General features: G+C 34.6%; 7 protein-coding genes across 9 annotated transcripts; 2 read left to right on the top strand and 5 right to left on the bottom strand.

Moving 5' to 3' along the window:
- Nucleotides 1-542: 542 nt before the first annotated feature.
- LOC123008830 (transcriptional activator protein Pur-alpha) lies at nucleotides 543-6,800 on the top strand. Of its 2 annotated transcripts, XM_044404850.1 has the most exons (6): nucleotides 554-658; nucleotides 967-1,011; nucleotides 1,275-1,390; nucleotides 1,516-1,618; nucleotides 4,282-4,811; nucleotides 4,875-6,800. In XM_044404850.1, exons 1-6 carry the CDS (start codon nucleotides 616-618, stop codon nucleotides 4,917-4,919), a joined length of 882 nt encoding a protein of 293 aa, XP_044260785.1. In that variant the 5' UTR covers nucleotides 554-615; the 3' UTR covers nucleotides 4,920-6,800. The 2 variants fall into 2 exon arrangements, with proteins under 2 accessions (XP_044260786.1, XP_044260785.1); XM_044404851.1 differs by lacking the exon at nucleotides 967-1,011 and having other exon boundaries at nucleotides 543-658.
- On the bottom strand, nucleotides 6,686-8,938 carry LOC123008831 (clavesin-1-like). 2 transcript variants are annotated; one of them, XM_044404852.1, is made up of 5 exons: nucleotides 8,817-8,938; nucleotides 8,486-8,764; nucleotides 7,289-7,475; nucleotides 7,053-7,229; nucleotides 6,686-7,013 (listed from the first exon to the last, which is right to left on the bottom strand). In XM_044404852.1, exons 2-5 carry the CDS (start codon nucleotides 8,758-8,760, stop codon nucleotides 6,807-6,809), a joined length of 846 nt encoding a protein of 281 aa, XP_044260787.1. In that variant the 5' UTR covers nucleotides 8,761-8,764; nucleotides 8,817-8,938; the 3' UTR covers nucleotides 6,686-6,806. The 2 variants fall into 2 exon arrangements, with proteins under 2 accessions (XP_044260787.1, XP_044260789.1); XM_044404854.1 differs by having other exon boundaries at nucleotides 6,787-6,993.
- A 274-nt stretch (nucleotides 8,939-9,212) lies between these two features.
- On the bottom strand, nucleotides 9,213-11,009 carry LOC123008626 (mitochondrial-processing peptidase subunit beta). The gene is made up of 4 exons (XM_044404541.1): nucleotides 10,871-11,009; nucleotides 10,653-10,746; nucleotides 9,729-10,606; nucleotides 9,213-9,678 (listed from the first exon to the last, which is right to left on the bottom strand). Exons 1-4 carry the CDS (start codon nucleotides 10,934-10,936, stop codon nucleotides 9,283-9,285), a joined length of 1,434 nt encoding a protein of 477 aa, XP_044260476.1. The 5' UTR covers nucleotides 10,937-11,009; the 3' UTR covers nucleotides 9,213-9,282.
- A 171-nt stretch (nucleotides 11,010-11,180) lies between these two features.
- On the bottom strand, nucleotides 11,181-12,277 carry LOC123008836. Its single transcript, XM_044404860.1, has 3 exons — nucleotides 12,089-12,277; nucleotides 11,828-12,041; nucleotides 11,181-11,782 (listed from the first exon to the last, which is right to left on the bottom strand). Exons 1-3 carry the CDS (start codon nucleotides 12,242-12,244, stop codon nucleotides 11,199-11,201), a joined length of 954 nt encoding a protein of 317 aa, XP_044260795.1. The 5' UTR covers nucleotides 12,245-12,277; the 3' UTR covers nucleotides 11,181-11,198.
- An 81-nt stretch (nucleotides 12,278-12,358) lies between these two features.
- On the bottom strand, nucleotides 12,359-12,786 carry LOC123009130. Its single transcript, XM_044405257.1, has 2 exons — nucleotides 12,731-12,786; nucleotides 12,359-12,682 (listed from the first exon to the last, which is right to left on the bottom strand). The coding sequence occupies exons 1-2, from the start codon at nucleotides 12,734-12,736 to the stop codon at nucleotides 12,359-12,361; spliced, it is 330 nt and encodes a 109-aa protein (XP_044261192.1). The 5' UTR covers nucleotides 12,737-12,786.
- A 189-nt stretch (nucleotides 12,787-12,975) lies between these two features.
- Nucleotides 12,976-13,454, bottom strand: LOC123009129 (general odorant-binding protein 56h-like). Its single transcript, XM_044405256.1, has 2 exons — nucleotides 13,407-13,454; nucleotides 12,976-13,363 (listed from the first exon to the last, which is right to left on the bottom strand). Exons 1-2 carry the CDS (start codon nucleotides 13,452-13,454, stop codon nucleotides 13,022-13,024), a joined length of 390 nt encoding a protein of 129 aa, XP_044261191.1. The 3' UTR covers nucleotides 12,976-13,021.
- Nucleotides 13,455-13,703: 249 nt separating this feature from the next.
- LOC123008762 lies at nucleotides 13,704-14,219 on the top strand. The gene is made up of 2 exons (XM_044404764.1): nucleotides 13,704-13,791; nucleotides 13,835-14,219. Exons 1-2 carry the CDS (start codon nucleotides 13,723-13,725, stop codon nucleotides 14,165-14,167), a joined length of 402 nt encoding a protein of 133 aa, XP_044260699.1. The 5' UTR covers nucleotides 13,704-13,722; the 3' UTR covers nucleotides 14,168-14,219.
- The last annotated feature ends 458 nt before the right edge of the window (nucleotides 14,220-14,677 follow it).

The following is a 14,677-nucleotide window of genomic DNA, read 5'->3' as shown; positions in this document are numbered from 1 at the left end:
TTGCCATAGACGGCGTCATTTCAATGTCGTACGATGTGTGATGTAATAAATTAGTAATAAGTAAAAATATTTCACATACAGAGTGTCGAAAAAAACCCGCCATTGGTCCGAATTTTCGATTGTTACTACGACAACTCATTATTGTAATTTTTTTGTTACCATAGTTACGTACAAATTTCAGTGCATTTCCATGGTAACTACACAAATTTATGTAATTTCACCATTTTAGCTGACTCGTTTAGGATGGAAAAAGGGGCTTTAGATAAAAATTTTGTGTTTGTGTGCTAGAAATTATTTTCTTTTCACATAATGTGTGTGATTTGAATAAGAATTATTTATGTAATTTTGTTTTTTTCGTCGAATTTTTGATTTTCGCATTTCTTCGTCGGCAAATTGTGTGAATGCGCTGATTGTGATTGTGGCCGAAGCTGTCGATAAGCTGAAAGGCTGTGATAAAACGCGCCCCCGGAGCAACTTACAAAACCTTGCGTTGGTCAACAAAATTCGATGTTGAGTGTAAAATTCGATGTTTACACCGGATCAAGTTGGTGAGTTTCTGGTGACTTTTCGCGTTTCCCCTAACCCAGTGAAGGTTGTGTGTGTGTCGGGTTTGCGATGTCGGATTTAGGAAGCGGAGATGAGGGTTCAAGTTCGCAAAGTGAGTACGCAGCCCCCATTTCCGTGATCGTCTCGCTTTCAGGCACTTGCACCCCTCCGGCCCTCGCGAAATCCCCTCTCCTGTGCCATCCCGAGCCCCGAAAATCCTCCTCGAAATCTGACAAGCGAACCAAAATGGCGATTTTTTCCGTTGTGTCTCGGGGGCTGTTGCGCCCCTGCTTGCCCCAGTCGCGCAACGACCTTGGCCAATGTTGACGTTGTTGCGTTGGCAAGCGTGAAAACTCGCCAACTTAACGGGAGGATTTGGGGGGCTGTCGTACTAACTGTTACTAACAGAGCGTTTTTTAGAGTATCATCAAGGGATGGAACAGGGGAGCAGCGAATACGACCCAGGTAAGCCCCCCACCGGTCATGAATGAATGACTCATTGCACGTTCCGGGAATTCTCTACTAAGACATTACTAGAGACTTGCCGGCTGGTGATTCATTGATGGGTTGTAGCCCCAAAGACGCGTTTCATTCATGTTTTCAGGACGCTACAAATGGATTTTGATTGGGCCTCTTCTATACAATATTGGCATGACCCAAGTACAGTTTGGCTTTTTTAATTCAACTTTTTTTTATTTTGTTTCTAATTTTTTTATTTTTTTTTACAGGTCAACAGGGTCAGGTGGAGCAAGAGTTGGCCACAAAAATGTTACAAATTCAAAGTAAACGATTCTATTTAGACGTTAAACAAAATCGGAGAGGAAGGTTTATCAAAGTTGCTGAGGTAAGTGACCTTAAACTCTCTCACTATTTTTTTTGTTTTCATTCTTTTTTGTTTAGTCATTTTTTAGAGTTCAGTTATTAGTTGGTTGAATTGTATTTTTACAGTTTTCCTGTTGTTTTATTTAGATCGGAGCAGATGGCAGGCGTTCACAGATATTCCTGGCCCTTTCCACTGCTGCCGAATTTAGAGATCACCTCTCTGCCTTTAGTGACTTTTATTCCTCGTTGGGTAAGCCTGCATCGCTATTTTTTTCACGTTTTGACAAGTGCCAACACAGTAACCGAATTTTTTCATTTCGCAATCACAAACCCAAACATTATTTTATCAGTGAGTCATTCAAACTATTTTAAATATGTTACGAATATTCAATGAAATCTCGTTACTCAATTGGTTGCTTTTCATTGGCCAACGAAGGAAACATTTTTTTATAATTCGTCTAATCATCACTGAAAGTTCGCTCTTTGTGCCGAAATTAGTCATCGATGAGAATTTCTTTTGCAAAAATTTATTTACGCATTCGCCCACTGAAAAACTTAAGAAAGTGTTCGATATTTTTAAGGATTTCGCTGACTTAATTGAATTTTAAACTTGTCAAAATATTTAAATTTATTTGAAACTTTTATTCGTCAAGGTTAACATAGGAAATAATTTTTTTCCGCATTGCTGTGCTACTGACGCTGACTTTATTGTTTCTAAGAATTTTTTTGCACAAATAGCCACGAAAAATAGTGTATTTAACAAAATTTGTTTACTCGGTAAGAATGAAAAATAAGTTGAAATTTTGAGTTTCTATTTAACTACTGTATGATTTCGTTTTCAAATTGTTATTTAAAAAAATTGAACTATACAGAGTGTAAAAGAAACTTGTAAAACGGGTTTAGAACCAAAAAATAAGAATAAAAGCGAAGATATTTTAAATTTGACACGATCCGACTTAAAAATCAAAAAAAAAAATCAAAAAAATTACCTAGAGAGTTGTTTGGCTTGGTCACCTATTTCTGATACATTATGTATAGTATTTGTTTGCGCAATTGGTCATGAAAAAAACTTTTTTGAAATTATTAAACAAAGAAACAACTATGTATTATAAAGTATAAATCAAATCTAGTAAATGGATAAAAGACTAATCGATATAATTTAAATAGTTGATTTATATAAAAAAAAATCTTCCAAGTTGTTTGATTACATTTTGTGTTAATTTTTATTTAAAATATTTAATAAAGGTGAGTTTTAAAGAAATTTTGTATTAAAATTATTAATTTTAAGTTAAAACAATTTTTTTGAAAATAAAGATTAATACATTTTGATCAAATTTTCTCATTTTTTTTTTTTTCTAAAAATTGATTTAAAATTGGTGCTTTATTCCTGTTTGTAACTTTAAAAAAATGAAACACTTAGAGCCAGTTTTATAATCGAATTAAAAGGATTTTATAAATAATGTTGGTTTAGAATGAGAAATTTCTGTCAACAAGTCCGTAATAATCAACACATTCTAAACAACACTTAACTTAAAGCTCCTTTAAATACGATTATGAAACTGGACCTTAGTTTTAAAAGCAAAAATAAAGATAAAGGGGCAAAATTCAAAAATTAAAAAAAAGAGAAATTAAAAAGAAAAAGAATTTTGAAGTTTTTTACATAATACCTATTACAATATGTATAGCATTATTATGTATTTAACAAAGTCTGTTTACGCAGTGGGTCATGAAAAAGTATCAAATTTTTTAGTAATACATTAACATATTTTTTTTAATTTTTTCATTTAGTATAAAAATTAATGTGACTATTTAAATGTCTATAGTCATTTTCTTGAAATACATTTTCTTATATAGGGCGTTCAAAAAGACACCCACCAACCTAATGAAAGAGGAACATGGTTCATAATTCGCGCTCATGAATCATGAACATGGAACAAAGTTTAAAAAATTCTATTATCAAAAAATTTTGACATTAATTTTTTGACATTTGATCTATTTTATGTCCATTTATTTATTGTTACCGATGGTTTTGTATATCTTTTTTCACGGTTATTCAGTAAAAGTGCAAAAAACGGAAAATATAGAGAAATAAATAAAGTTTAAACCTCCATAATTTCGAAATTCTTATAGATGTAATTTTTTAAACATTATTTCTATGTTCTTAATATCTTACCTTACATGGAATTTTTCTCTGGCGCGTGAATTCTGAACCACCTCTTGTATAAAGATAACTTTTTTTTTTAAATTAGTAAAAAACGTATCAAGATAAATTTAATGTGGCAACATTGTCTAAAAAAATTAGTTTCTTTGGGAATTAACATTGTTACCATGTCAACGTCTCAAATTAATACACAGTGTTGTCAAATTTGCAAAGGGTCATTTTCGATATATGAGTAAATGTGAATTGAGGAACTTAAGAAATTAGGTTTGTAGTTTCAGATTTTGTAAAATTAAAAACTTTTCAACATTTTTCTTCTAATTTACACATATTTCTCAACAACGAGTTGGTGCACCATTTGTTGTATACAATTTTTTATAGATTTTGAAAATGAAAATGAAAAGGGTTGTGTACATAATAATTATGAAAGTCGAGATTTTTTTCTCGGATGTATTTTTAACATTTTAAGCTTTGTAAATACAATTATTTCAAGTTTCTGACTAGGTTATTGTTCTCATTAGTTTATTAAGTATAATTTTTGTAACTTTTTTTTTATAGGTAATAATAAAAAACGAAAATCGATAAGTATATCATCATTAAGACATAATGTAATGGTACCAAATCGTTTATTTATTGAATGAGTTGTTATCGAATTAAAAAAAAACACTACCAAAAGTCATTTAACATAAAATAAAGTTGGCTGTGTTTAAACGTCAATCGGCCTGCCCCGCCGCCTCTAATTCGCCATGTTTCAGGACCTCCGAATCCGGACAACGTTCCCGAAGACGGCAAACTGAAGAGCGAGATGATGATAAAGGACAACCGTCGTTATTACCTCGATTTGAAGGAGAATTCACGCGGTCGTTTCTTGCGCGTATCGCAAACGATAACACGTGGCGGTCCGCGTTCGCAAGTTGCGATTCCCGCCCAAGGTATGATCGAATTTCGTGATGCTCTTACCGACCTACTTGACGAATTCAGTACTGATGAGCATGCGTACAAACCCGACTTACCCGAAGGTAGACATATGCATGTCGATAATAAAAATTTCTATTTCGACATTGGACAAAACAATCGCGGTGTCTATATGCGTATATCGGAAGTTAAGACGAACTTTCGTACGGCCATCACCGTTCCGGAGAAGAGCTGGCCTCGATTCAGGGACATTTTGGCAGATTATTGCGATAAGATCAAGCAACCGTCGACGACGGGGGCGGTGTCCGGCGGCACTGGACAAGCGAACGTCGGCGGCGGTGGGATGTCATCGGATCAACCGCATCCGTTGGTGAGAAAATTTGATTTTTTCAAACCCAGTTTGGAGAAAAACTAGTAATTTTTTGTTCTCTAGGTTGGCAACAACACCCAACAGGACACCGGGACAAGTTTAAAGTAGGCTAGTCGGCCATTTTAGACTATTAGATTTATTATAATAACAAATTATAAAATTGGATAGGAGCGGTGTCAAGGTCTTAGTTTTGGTCTTCTGCGCATGCGCATAATTTTAAAATGAGACTTTGGCACCGCCGTACGATAAGTTGTGAGTTGGGTTTTCTGTGCAGTGTTGCAAACACTATAAATGTTAGATTCTCTATTATATGTTACGAAATATTACTAAATTATTTATTTAGCTCGTTTTAAGTTGTTGGAGATGGAATGGAAGAAAGGGACGCCACTGTATCAATTTTTTGGGTGTTGTGTTTTGGATTTTGTTTCGGGACCCAAAAAACACATTCTTGTACAATTTCTATATTAGAAAAAGATTGTCAAGATGGCTATTTTTCGTTTCCGGTTGTGGTGTCTCAAAAAAAAAAAAAGTTGATAAGCTCCTAACGGGTCTTAGCTCAGCATTACATTCTTACAAAATATTGTGATTAGAAAAGTTTTAAATTATTTTTTTATTATTCATTTGAGAAGGTTTTTGCATCAAAATTTTATATGTATAAAAATTATATAAATATTGATTTATCCTATCTGCCACGATGTTTTTTATTTTAGATTTTTTATTTTTCTAGATAACTAGTCAACTATTGATTTTTATGGGACATGTCTTGGAGTTTGGACGATTATTGAATTGCGTAGTTGTTGTAGGGTTAAAAAGCGGTATTTTTGGATTAATGCTCCATTGTTTTGTTAGATTACGCAACAAGAACCTCGTTTGTTGTTTAATACGAAGTGGGCGTGGTCTGTGCTCTTTTTCCTACAATTTTATCCAATGAGAAACTGCCAGTTTTGTGGTTAATTCAAGTACGGGGCCGACAGATGGCGCTATTTCGTATTGTGCTCGTTTGATATATAATCGTCCATTCTCTGTCCCAAACTTTCCCAGAATTGTATTAAAACTCAGAACTAGCTTTTTAGTGATACTATAAATTATATAAAGAAAAAAGAAAAATTAATGTTGCGAAAATTTTATGTATGTATTGGAGATTTTTAAATTTAAAAAAAATGCTGGACATTATTACTATAACTATTGCGTCTTTTAGCTGTGAATTTTTTTGATTGCGAAAAGTTGAGCAAAAAAATTCAAAGCGTCTTTTATTTCGACGAAAGTTTAAAACTTTTGAAAGTACGAAAATCTGCCATCCAGTTCTTAGCGCTTTATTTGCCCCTTGTTTTGTCATGTTTGTACTTTTTAAAGTTTTATGAATTGATAAAGAAAAACTTTATATACCTAGATTGTGTGTATTCTTTTTATGTTTGTTTTGAGGCAAACATGACGAGAATCTGGCTGTTCGTGTATTGATTACATCAACTGCCCTGCAACTTTTTTATGTGATAGAAATTAGGAATCTTGAGAACAAATACCAAAGATTGTGTTTCGGTTAGTCGCGTCAATTAGGCTACAAGAAGAGAACAACTCCGGCAGCTGATGTACTCCGTACATTATAATATTAGGTAAGGTAATGTGTTCTATAAAATTCATTGGTAAAAAATAGATGTTATTAAGTAGGCTACCGCGTAAAATTCTATCTGTAACTATGAATAATGGTCGATTGGTTGGCGCGCTTCATTTTTTCACATCAGTATTATCGATTTCAGATTTTTCACACGCTGAACAATTCTTGATTAGTCGTGGTTATAGATATTATCTTATGTCCCATTTAAGGTGTTTTAATAAAATAGAAGGAATAGTTTGGTAAAAAAACAAAAAAATGATTCACGGATCACAACCGATTGCGGTCCATTTCGGACGCCATAACACACGTATAATTTATATTGAAATGTTATTTTAAAAACTTCAGTTACAAAAAAATAAAACATTTATAAAAAACTACTTATTTTATTTTTCTACAGTTTGTTGCCAACCACTGATTAGCTTTTCTTCCGCCCCGAAGAATTTCTTCAATTCCCGGAATTGCCCGACGGTGCGCCGGTTTAATTCCTCACATGGGGGTAATCCCCCGCCATATTCTTGGGGTAAACACGCGGGAGGGACACATTTTTCGTAGATTTCGTCCATAGTTAACCTTGATGGATGAGCTTGAATCTGATTTTTTTATTGGTTATTAAATGCGTCAATTTTTACCATTTCCATCAGCTCGTTTTTCATAAACACGCGACCGATGGCTAAAGCTTTGTCGAAGACGTAGTTGGCATTCAGAATATGTATTTTTAGCATCCTGAGAGGCATTGCTTCCTGTAGGAAGTCCATGAATTTTTTTAAAGCTCCTATTTTGAGACACGTGAGGTGCATTAAGCCGGCCTAGGATAATTAACAATGATGATAAAAAAATAAATATGTGTTCCAAGTCGGTTAATTACCCCTTTCATGTCAATTACTACAATTAAATCACTGGGAGGATTATTTCTTTGACTGATGTCTATAAGCATAAATGCTAATTTCATGTTTGCAATCAAGTCGAAATTTCTATAATTGGTGTCGTTCAGTTTGAAGAAGTGGATCACAGTTTTGTTGTTATTGAGTCGCACAGGGAGGCTGCTAAAAGTTCTGAAAAAAAATGAATTAAATTTAGGGAATTTTGCGTCGGTTGGTAATCCGTAGCAACTAGGACAAGACTAGGACTGACAGTTTTCATTCTGCACAGTGTTGCCAGGTCTGGTGAAAATTTCTCAAGTTCAGTGGTTTTCCCCTTTTTTTTGTCAGAAATAACTCAATTTTTTGCCAAAGTGTTTCTTAAAATTAGGTAAAAAAATCATTAAAATAGAGGAATTATACATTGTTTAGGCCTTTTTCGGGGTGTTTTAGTGCATTTTTTAGCCAGAAACAGAAAAACAAACCGAAATTTCAGTATTTTTGCATTTTTAAAGTGTTTAGACACGTTTTTGAAATAAAGACAAAACGTTTTAGCTTCTTCGCGCTCGATTTGGTTCGTTTTTGAACTAGGAACCTCTTATTTGCAATATTTTGTCAAAAATAAATTTAAATTAATGTCATCTCGTTTGTTTTATTCGATTTAGCTCGTTTTAGTGTAATTTTGTCAACAAATAAGGCGAAAAACACACAATTTGATCGAAAACTGTGCTACTTTACCTTTTTGAAGTCACGTTTTTTAACTAATCTCAGTTTTCGCGAGATTTTATTAAAACCCAATAAAATTCACTCATAATCTTTGCTTTTTACAAGTTTTTTATCATGTTTTTCAGGTAGAAACGTAAATAAAATTGGGCAAATATTACAGAATTAGACCAAAAATAATGTCATTTTTGCCTTTTTAAGCACGTGTGTGAATAAACCTTTGACAGTATTAGAAAAATTTAAATCACATCTTGTACTTTGGTGAAAATAGCTCTAAATCTGCCAACTTTTCAACTAAGATTTGGTGAATTTTATTTCTTTGGGTTGGCGACACTGATTGGAAATGAATTCGCAAGGAGGTTTTTTCATGTTCACCAGCGAAAATTCGATCAATTAGCAATTTACTTGCCATCAACATTAAAAACAAAAATACCCTAGTCTGTTAACGCACTCAAACCAGTTCGTTAATAGTTTAGACTTACACAACTTTCATTGCTTTTTGCAAAACTTCGTCATCAATGTCCCGGTTTTGAAAAATCTCCGGAGCTTCACTTTTTATTTTGAAATAAGCCCGAATTGTCTTCTGAGTCTCCTCCACATTGTTTTGACACGACAAAAGAAACAACACGATTGATTCGTCCTGAAGTTGGGGGAGATTTGTTGTCGATAGCCAATTTTTCATTTCTTGAATTAGAACCGCACTTGTTCTTCCCTCTTCGACAACTGTTTTAGCTTTGAATTCGTACGGTAGAGACATTTTACTGCAATTTCAAACAATTAATCCGAATTTGCTCAATTTTAAAAGACACTCACCTATCAAGTCGTCAAGGACCAACAAAACAAGATTTGAGACGAATTTTTAACAAGACAACTTGTACGAAACTTGTTTTGTACGTAATGATCCATTAATTCGAAAAATTAACAATATAAGCAATAATTACCGCTTTTGCAACGTCATTTCCTCTTTTTGAATTATAAATATATCAAAATTGAACCCATTGTATTTACCACATGAAAATAACAGGTCGTTAATGCAAACGGAACAGTTGTATGATTAAATTTGCGACCAAAGTATAAAAATCGGTTTCATAATCAACATTATTTTTCTCACGTAGTATAGTAAATAAACCAAATAGCGCGCCTTTTTCACAATAGCCATGAGGCGCATGCGCACAACCCTCGTTACCATGGTTTTGTAAAATAACAAGCAACTATGACATGTACTTTATTAATAAAATTAGTTGGAACAAAAATTATTTACACTGTTTTTTTTTTAAATTTAAACACGTATCCAGTACATTGAGCTACGAATCCTGTTGTAATCAGGCAATTGCTCGACTGGCCCCACTGCAGCAATAGCGGGACACCTATCGTACAAATATTTATAGCACACATCTCTGACATTTTGTGCCGTTATGGAATTAATCCTATGGGTCAATTCATGAGGGGGCAATCTCCTCCCATAGCACAACAATTGACGGCCGATATCCTCGCAAACAGCGGTAGAAGTGTCCAATTGGAGTAAAGTGTTGGCGGTGAGAAGAGCCTTTGCCCTCTCCACCTCACCCTCAGTGACACTTGTAGCCAACCTCATGAACTCTTGCTGGATATTGAAGACCATATCTTCAATTTTGAGAGGGTCTGAGACGAAGTAAATCCCCCACAAGCCCGTATCCTGAAACAGTTATTAATCTAGGGAACTTAATTTAAGACAGTTGGTAGTACTTTATAGCAGGTGTTGAAACTTTGGTACGAGTGACACAACTCGCCTTCACCACTCGCACGTGCCAGAGTCGTAGCGTTCTGTTTTGCCGACGCTTGGGACCTGTCCCATGCACCCAACAAGGTCGATGCTACCATCAAGGTTAAAGTGTCTGGGTCGGTCCATCCAGCCCCCTCCACGGCTATGGCAATATGGGCTAAGGGTAGGGAATCATCCCGGACCCGGATTTCGGACCCCGTGAATCGACATGGGGCCAAAATCGGGATTTCATCAGGATAATTATTATTCAATTTGGACAAATGTTGTTCACAGAGTTTCACCAATTCGTCATGGTTGACGCCCCCAGCCCCGGCGACAACAATCCGACTCGCCTTATAGTGATTATCCAAGTAGCACCGCAAATCATTCGAATTGATTGACCTGATGTTGGCAGTGGGCCCCAAAATAGTGTTAGCTAAAGGGGTCCCTTGATACGCAATCGCGTGCAAATGGTCGAAAACCACCTCTTGGAGATTGGACTCCACCTCTTGCATTTCACGTAGGATAACCCCACGTTCACGCTCGATTTCAGCTTCCCCCAGTTTCGCATTTTGGACTATGTCCCCCAGGATTTCGATCGCTTTGGGGACGTCTTTTGCCAGACATTTCGAATAGTAGACTGTCTGTTCGCGACTGGTGTAGGCGTTCAGTTGGGCCCCCATGTCCTCGATCTCCACCTCGAGCTGCGTCTGACTCCGTTTACCCGTGCCTTTAAAAGCCATGTGCTCCATAAAGTGGGCCACTCCGTTGTTCTTCGAGTTCTCATATCGGCTTCCGGCGTCGATCCAGATACCAACCGTGGCTGTGTGTGAGCCCCAATCTTCAGTCGCGACTCGGATTCCTGCAACTCAAGGGTGAGTCCAAAAAACGAAATTGGCACCACTGACCTGAATTTAGTGTCGTAACGTTTGTCGGAGGGACGTTCAAGACAACTTGTTTTTGTTCAGCGGCCGTTGAGGCATTTCGTAGAGTTTTAGCCGTCTGAAATGATTTTGAGGTTATGTTATTACGTAATTGTTATTTAATACTTATTTATACGGAAAGTGCGTTTTTTGGGTTACAAAGTACGCAGATTTTGAATAGTTGAATAAAAGTGGAGAATTACCTGGATTATTGACCCATTTTTTGACAATTTTGCCACGGATTTCGACAATTTCAGAATCGACGCCATCTTGCAATGACAACTGCTTCAGTGTCGCCAACTATGACTAAATTTTACCAAAAACTAAAACTCCAAATTTTTTCTTTAATTAAAATTCTCTAAAAAAATTTTAATTCACAACAATGGTATAACATTTTTTACTACCAATTTTTATTTAAATACGTACAATATTATCATTATTGCAGCATGCAAACAATAAAGAGGTTGGCAATGCTATTATTGGTGGGTTTCAAAGAGCAAAAAATGTGTAGAGGGCGCTGTTAGAAATCATTTATTCAAATAAATCTATAAATTTCAATAAATTCACATTACAAAAGCTGAAACCGTACAATTCGAAGAGTAAATTTTTCAGTTTTAGCCTAAATTTGTTATTTGAACACAAACTTTTCAGGATTAGATATTGTTTATCACAGAGCAAAGTTGCAAAAAATTGGGGTATTTGAGCGTCGTGTAGTTGAATTATTCGTGTACACAGACTCAAAACAATATTCTCGTATAGAAAAATAAAATCCTTGACTAGGATCTCCCTCAAACATTCACCATTTTCGTTTAAGTAACTCAAGAATGTTTTTTCAAAATCTGTCAAAGTTTCGTACGTTTTTAACCGTTGTAAAACCTTTCTCAAGGTCCCCCAACGCTTCAAGTAAAGTAATCCGTACGCAAACTGTACTTGTTTCCCCCTATAATCAAGTGAATTGAAGTCGACTAATTTGTGACAATTTTGATCCTCCTGTTCGTTATTTAATAATTGTTTCACAAGATTTTCACTGGTTTCGTAATGCGTAATACTTCGTGTAACTCTATACAAAAAATTATCATTATTTAGCGTTTCTTGGTCGTATTTTTTGATCAATTCTAAAAAATGAGGTTAGGTTGAACTAACTTAATTTGTGGCAATACCAAGCCGTTTTATCCTCTCCTCGCGTTTCTGATTCCTTCTCTGATAAAATTGCAACACTTCCTCGCACAAATTTTTGGGTAATTGCCCCTTTAAATCACTTTTGACCTTATTTAAAAAATCATCACTGGTATCATCAAATTGTCCCTCAAGTGCGTCAATAAAAGTCGTGTAATTTGTCTCATCGACATGTGACGCAAATGTTTTGATCAATTTCTGAAAAAATAAGTCGATAAAAAGCCCTCAAAAAGTGGCAAAACTACAAGAACGTTCAGTCTTTTATTGGTCGATTTAGGCGTCAAAGTGTCGTAAATAATGTCAGTGAGGCTTTTTGCAATCGTCTCAGCGGCGTTTGACTCGAGTTTGGGGTAATCGTAATGTTTGGGAAGCAATAATTCAAGAATTTTTTCTTCTGTCATTTTGAGGTTATAAAAAGAAACGTCAAGCAATTATTTGCGATTGACCAAACCAACAAAAATGACATTAGTGACGTCATTTGACGTTTTATTTCAAAGTGGCGGTAATTACAAAAATCAAGATGAGTTTTTCATCAGTGGCATTATGCACTTTCTGTATTTTTCCATATCATCACAGGTCGTAACAGTTTTAATTTCGTCTCCACATGTGACTATAGCTTCTCGAGCTGAAGTAAATAAAGGACGAATATATTCTTTCAAAGAGTCCATTATAATATTTCCATCAGAATCGACGATTTCAAGCGATTCTAAAACACACTTTGCTGCGCATAAAAGTGACTCTGATGGTGTCGTTTGAAGAAACTGGGGGCTAGAAAATTCCGATTCATTTGCGTTTGTTTTTATGACACATTTTTGGATAACTGTTGTAATTTCTGAATCCTTTAAAAAAAAGTTAAAAAAAAAACACTACTTTATGTTGAAACTTACTTCCATAATGGCGCCATATGTGGAAACCACAAAAATTAATAAAAATACTTTTCGCTTCATTATTGAAATACGTTTAATTCACAAATTACATCATTTATAACCGAATAAGTTGACAAAAAACCGGAATACGACAATTCCTCAATTAATTTTTCACACAACAAAGCTCGGTTCGAGACAATTTCCACACTTTTCAATGTCATCGCAAGTAATAATTTTTTGGTGAAGGTTAAATAAAGTTAAGTATGTTTTTGCATATTTATTGTCTGAATAATTAATTAATTACAAGCCAAATCAATCTTTTCTTCTTCTGGGAAAACAATGCATTACTTCGAGAACATTTTCACAAGTTTCAATTTTCTCGATATTTCCAATACAAGTGAAAATTTCCTCGCGTTTTTCATTGTGTTTGAGTGTCACTACTTCGGGAATTTTCTCCTTTTGGATGATACCATTTTCATCAATCAATCCCTTTTTCTCTAAGAGACATTTATGGAAACATAACAGTTTTTCGGAGACATTGTGATGCATTTTCCAACCATCATGAATTTCATCTGCTGTTACAGAGTTTTCAGTAAGACATTCCTCTCTCACTTCAGTAAAATTCTCATTCATGAAAAATTGAGCCAAACTTGACTGAAAAAAATCGTAAAAAATTGATCTGAAATTTGAAACATACTTGAAACGAAGCGAGTGACAAAAACAAGAGCAGTTGAAACAGCGCCATTTTTAAAATATGACATTTTTGCAATTTGAGCACTTTTATAAAACGGTGTGATGTAACAAATTACTAGTTTCATATCATTAAATTATCAAGGTTGATAATTAAAGAAACTCAAAATTCCCTAAATTGACACCGTTGCCACTTATACTCACAGTGTTGCACGCCCAATTTGCCCCTAATTACCTTATTTCGTTTCTAATTAATTTAATAACACCTATGATAGCCTTCACACCTAATATAAAACCCACAACAACACCACAGACATCCAAAAATGGCAAAAATGTGTCGATTATTTGTTTTTCTCAGTCTTCTTGTTGCAAGTCTTGCTCTAGACTTTGAAGTATGTATAACATTTATTTAACATTTTTAATTCTAAATTTCAGAAACTCCGCAATGAATTAATGGCCGATAAAAACTTCATCGAATTGCGAGACAAATGCTTGGATAAAATTGGTTTGAAAGAAGAAGATTTGAAATTCGAAGGCGACGAAATTCCGGAAGATTTGATGTGTTTTGGAAAATGTATGCAAGAGGAAGGCGGTTTGATCGATTCCGAAGGTAACATAAATGAAGAAAAATTGAAAAACCTACCACTGATGTCACAAATAAGTGAAGAAAAGAAGAATAACATTTTGGAGTGTTTGAAGGAGGTTGGAAAGATTGAAACATGTCAGGACTTTGGGAAGCAGAGAGAATGCGCTCATAAATATCTTTGAATTTTTCTGTAATTTCTAAATAAAATAATGTGGGAATTTAGGGTAGATGCAATAAATGACTTTTTTTCAAATCGTCCGTAAAGTAACCCAAAATAGTCCGTAAACAAGCACTTTTGCGACTCTTATTTCAATCAAAGTCGGCTATAAAGTGTGCAATGTGAATTGTATAACATTTCAAAATTTTAGAAAAACATTATGTATAGTCGTTTTCATATTAATGTGCGTCGAAGTAGTCGTTGAAAGGGACACTTTTAAGATGGCAACCAAGCAAAAATGACACTTTTTTTGTAAATTTGCTTTTAAATTAAAGATGCATTTAGATTTCTACAACCTACTTGATGTACAATAGTTTTTATTTTTTTTATAAAAAAACGCATTATTTAAATTGCATGAAAAAAATACAGTAACCTAAGTAGGTAGTAATCTAACATACACCAAAAATAAATCAAAAAATACTTCCGTACAGTTTTGTTATAAAAAAATAAAATGGCCAAAAATAGAAGTTTTCTT

Source organism: Tribolium madens, unplaced genomic scaffold (genome assembly GCF_015345945.1).
Source record: "Tribolium madens isolate multiple individuals breed KSU strain unplaced genomic scaffold, Tmad_KSU_1.1 Scaffold_71;HRSCAF=194;Tcas5.2_LG6, whole genome shotgun sequence".
Taxonomy (NCBI): domain Eukaryota; kingdom Metazoa; phylum Arthropoda; class Insecta; order Coleoptera; family Tenebrionidae; genus Tribolium; species Tribolium madens.
Note: the sequence above shows the minus strand (reverse complement) of the source record. Positions and strands in the feature narration are given on the sequence as shown.

What these genes read in the sequence shown, in the direction of transcription:
- LOC123008830 (XM_044404850.1), top strand. Translation starts at nt 616, where the DNA reads ATGTCGGATTTAGGAAGCGGAGATGAGGGTTCAAGTTCGCAAA. An exon ending in TGAGGGTTCAAGTTCGCAAA is followed by an intron (nt 659 to 966) that starts GTGAGTACGCAG and finishes AGCGTTTTTTAG; the next exon opens with AGTATCATCAAGGGATGGAA. An exon ending in CGGATCAACCGCATCCGTTG is followed by an intron (nt 4,812 to 4,874) that starts GTGAGAAAATTT and finishes TTTGTTCTCTAG; the next exon opens with GTTGGCAACAACACCCAACA.
- LOC123008762 (XM_044404764.1), top strand. Translation starts at nt 13,723, where the DNA reads ATGGCAAAAATGTGTCGATTATTTGTTTTTCTCAGTCTTCTTGTTGCA. An exon ending in GTCTTGCTCTAGACTTTGAA is followed by an intron (nt 13,792 to 13,834) that starts GTATGTATAACA and finishes TCTAAATTTCAG; the next exon opens with AAACTCCGCAATGAATTAAT.
- LOC123008626 (XM_044404541.1), bottom strand. Translation starts at nt 10,936, where the DNA reads ATGGCGTCGATTCTGAAATTGTCGAAATCCGTGGCAAAATTGTCAAAA. An exon ending in AAAATGGGTCAATAATCCAG is followed by an intron (nt 10,747 to 10,870) that starts GTAATTCTCCAC and finishes AAATCATTTCAG; the next exon opens with ACGGCTAAAACTCTACGAAA. An exon ending in CGTTACGACACTAAATTCAG is followed by an intron (nt 10,607 to 10,652) that starts GTCAGTGGTGCC and finishes CTTGAGTTGCAG; the next exon opens with GAATCCGAGTCGCGACTGAA.
- LOC123009129 (XM_044405256.1), bottom strand. Translation starts at nt 13,454, where the DNA reads ATGGCGCTGTTTCAACTGCTCTTGTTTTTGTCACTCGCTTCGTTTCAA. An exon ending in TGTCACTCGCTTCGTTTCAA is followed by an intron (nt 13,364 to 13,406) that starts GTATGTTTCAAA and finishes GATTTTTTTCAG; the next exon opens with TCAAGTTTGGCTCAATTTTT.
- LOC123008836 (XM_044404860.1), bottom strand. Translation starts at nt 12,244, where the DNA reads ATGACAGAAGAAAAAATTCTTGAATTATTGCTTCCCAAACATTACGAT. An exon ending in ATAAAAGACTGAACGTTCTT is followed by an intron (nt 12,042 to 12,088) that starts GTAGTTTTGCCA and finishes TTATTTTTTCAG; the next exon opens with AAATTGATCAAAACATTTGC. An exon ending in GGAGAGGATAAAACGGCTTG is followed by an intron (nt 11,783 to 11,827) that starts GTATTGCCACAA and finishes CTCATTTTTTAG; the next exon opens with AATTGATCAAAAAATACGAC.
- LOC123008831 (XM_044404852.1), bottom strand. Translation starts at nt 8,760, where the DNA reads ATGTCTCTACCGTACGAATTCAAAGCTAAAACAGTTGTCGAAGAGGGA. An exon ending in CAAAAAGCAATGAAAGTTGT is followed by an intron (nt 7,476 to 8,485) that starts GTAAGTCTAAAC and finishes ATTTTTTTTCAG; the next exon opens with AACTTTTAGCAGCCTCCCTG. An exon ending in TAGTAATTGACATGAAAGGG is followed by an intron (nt 7,230 to 7,288) that starts GTAATTAACCGA and finishes TAATTATCCTAG; the next exon opens with GCCGGCTTAATGCACCTCAC.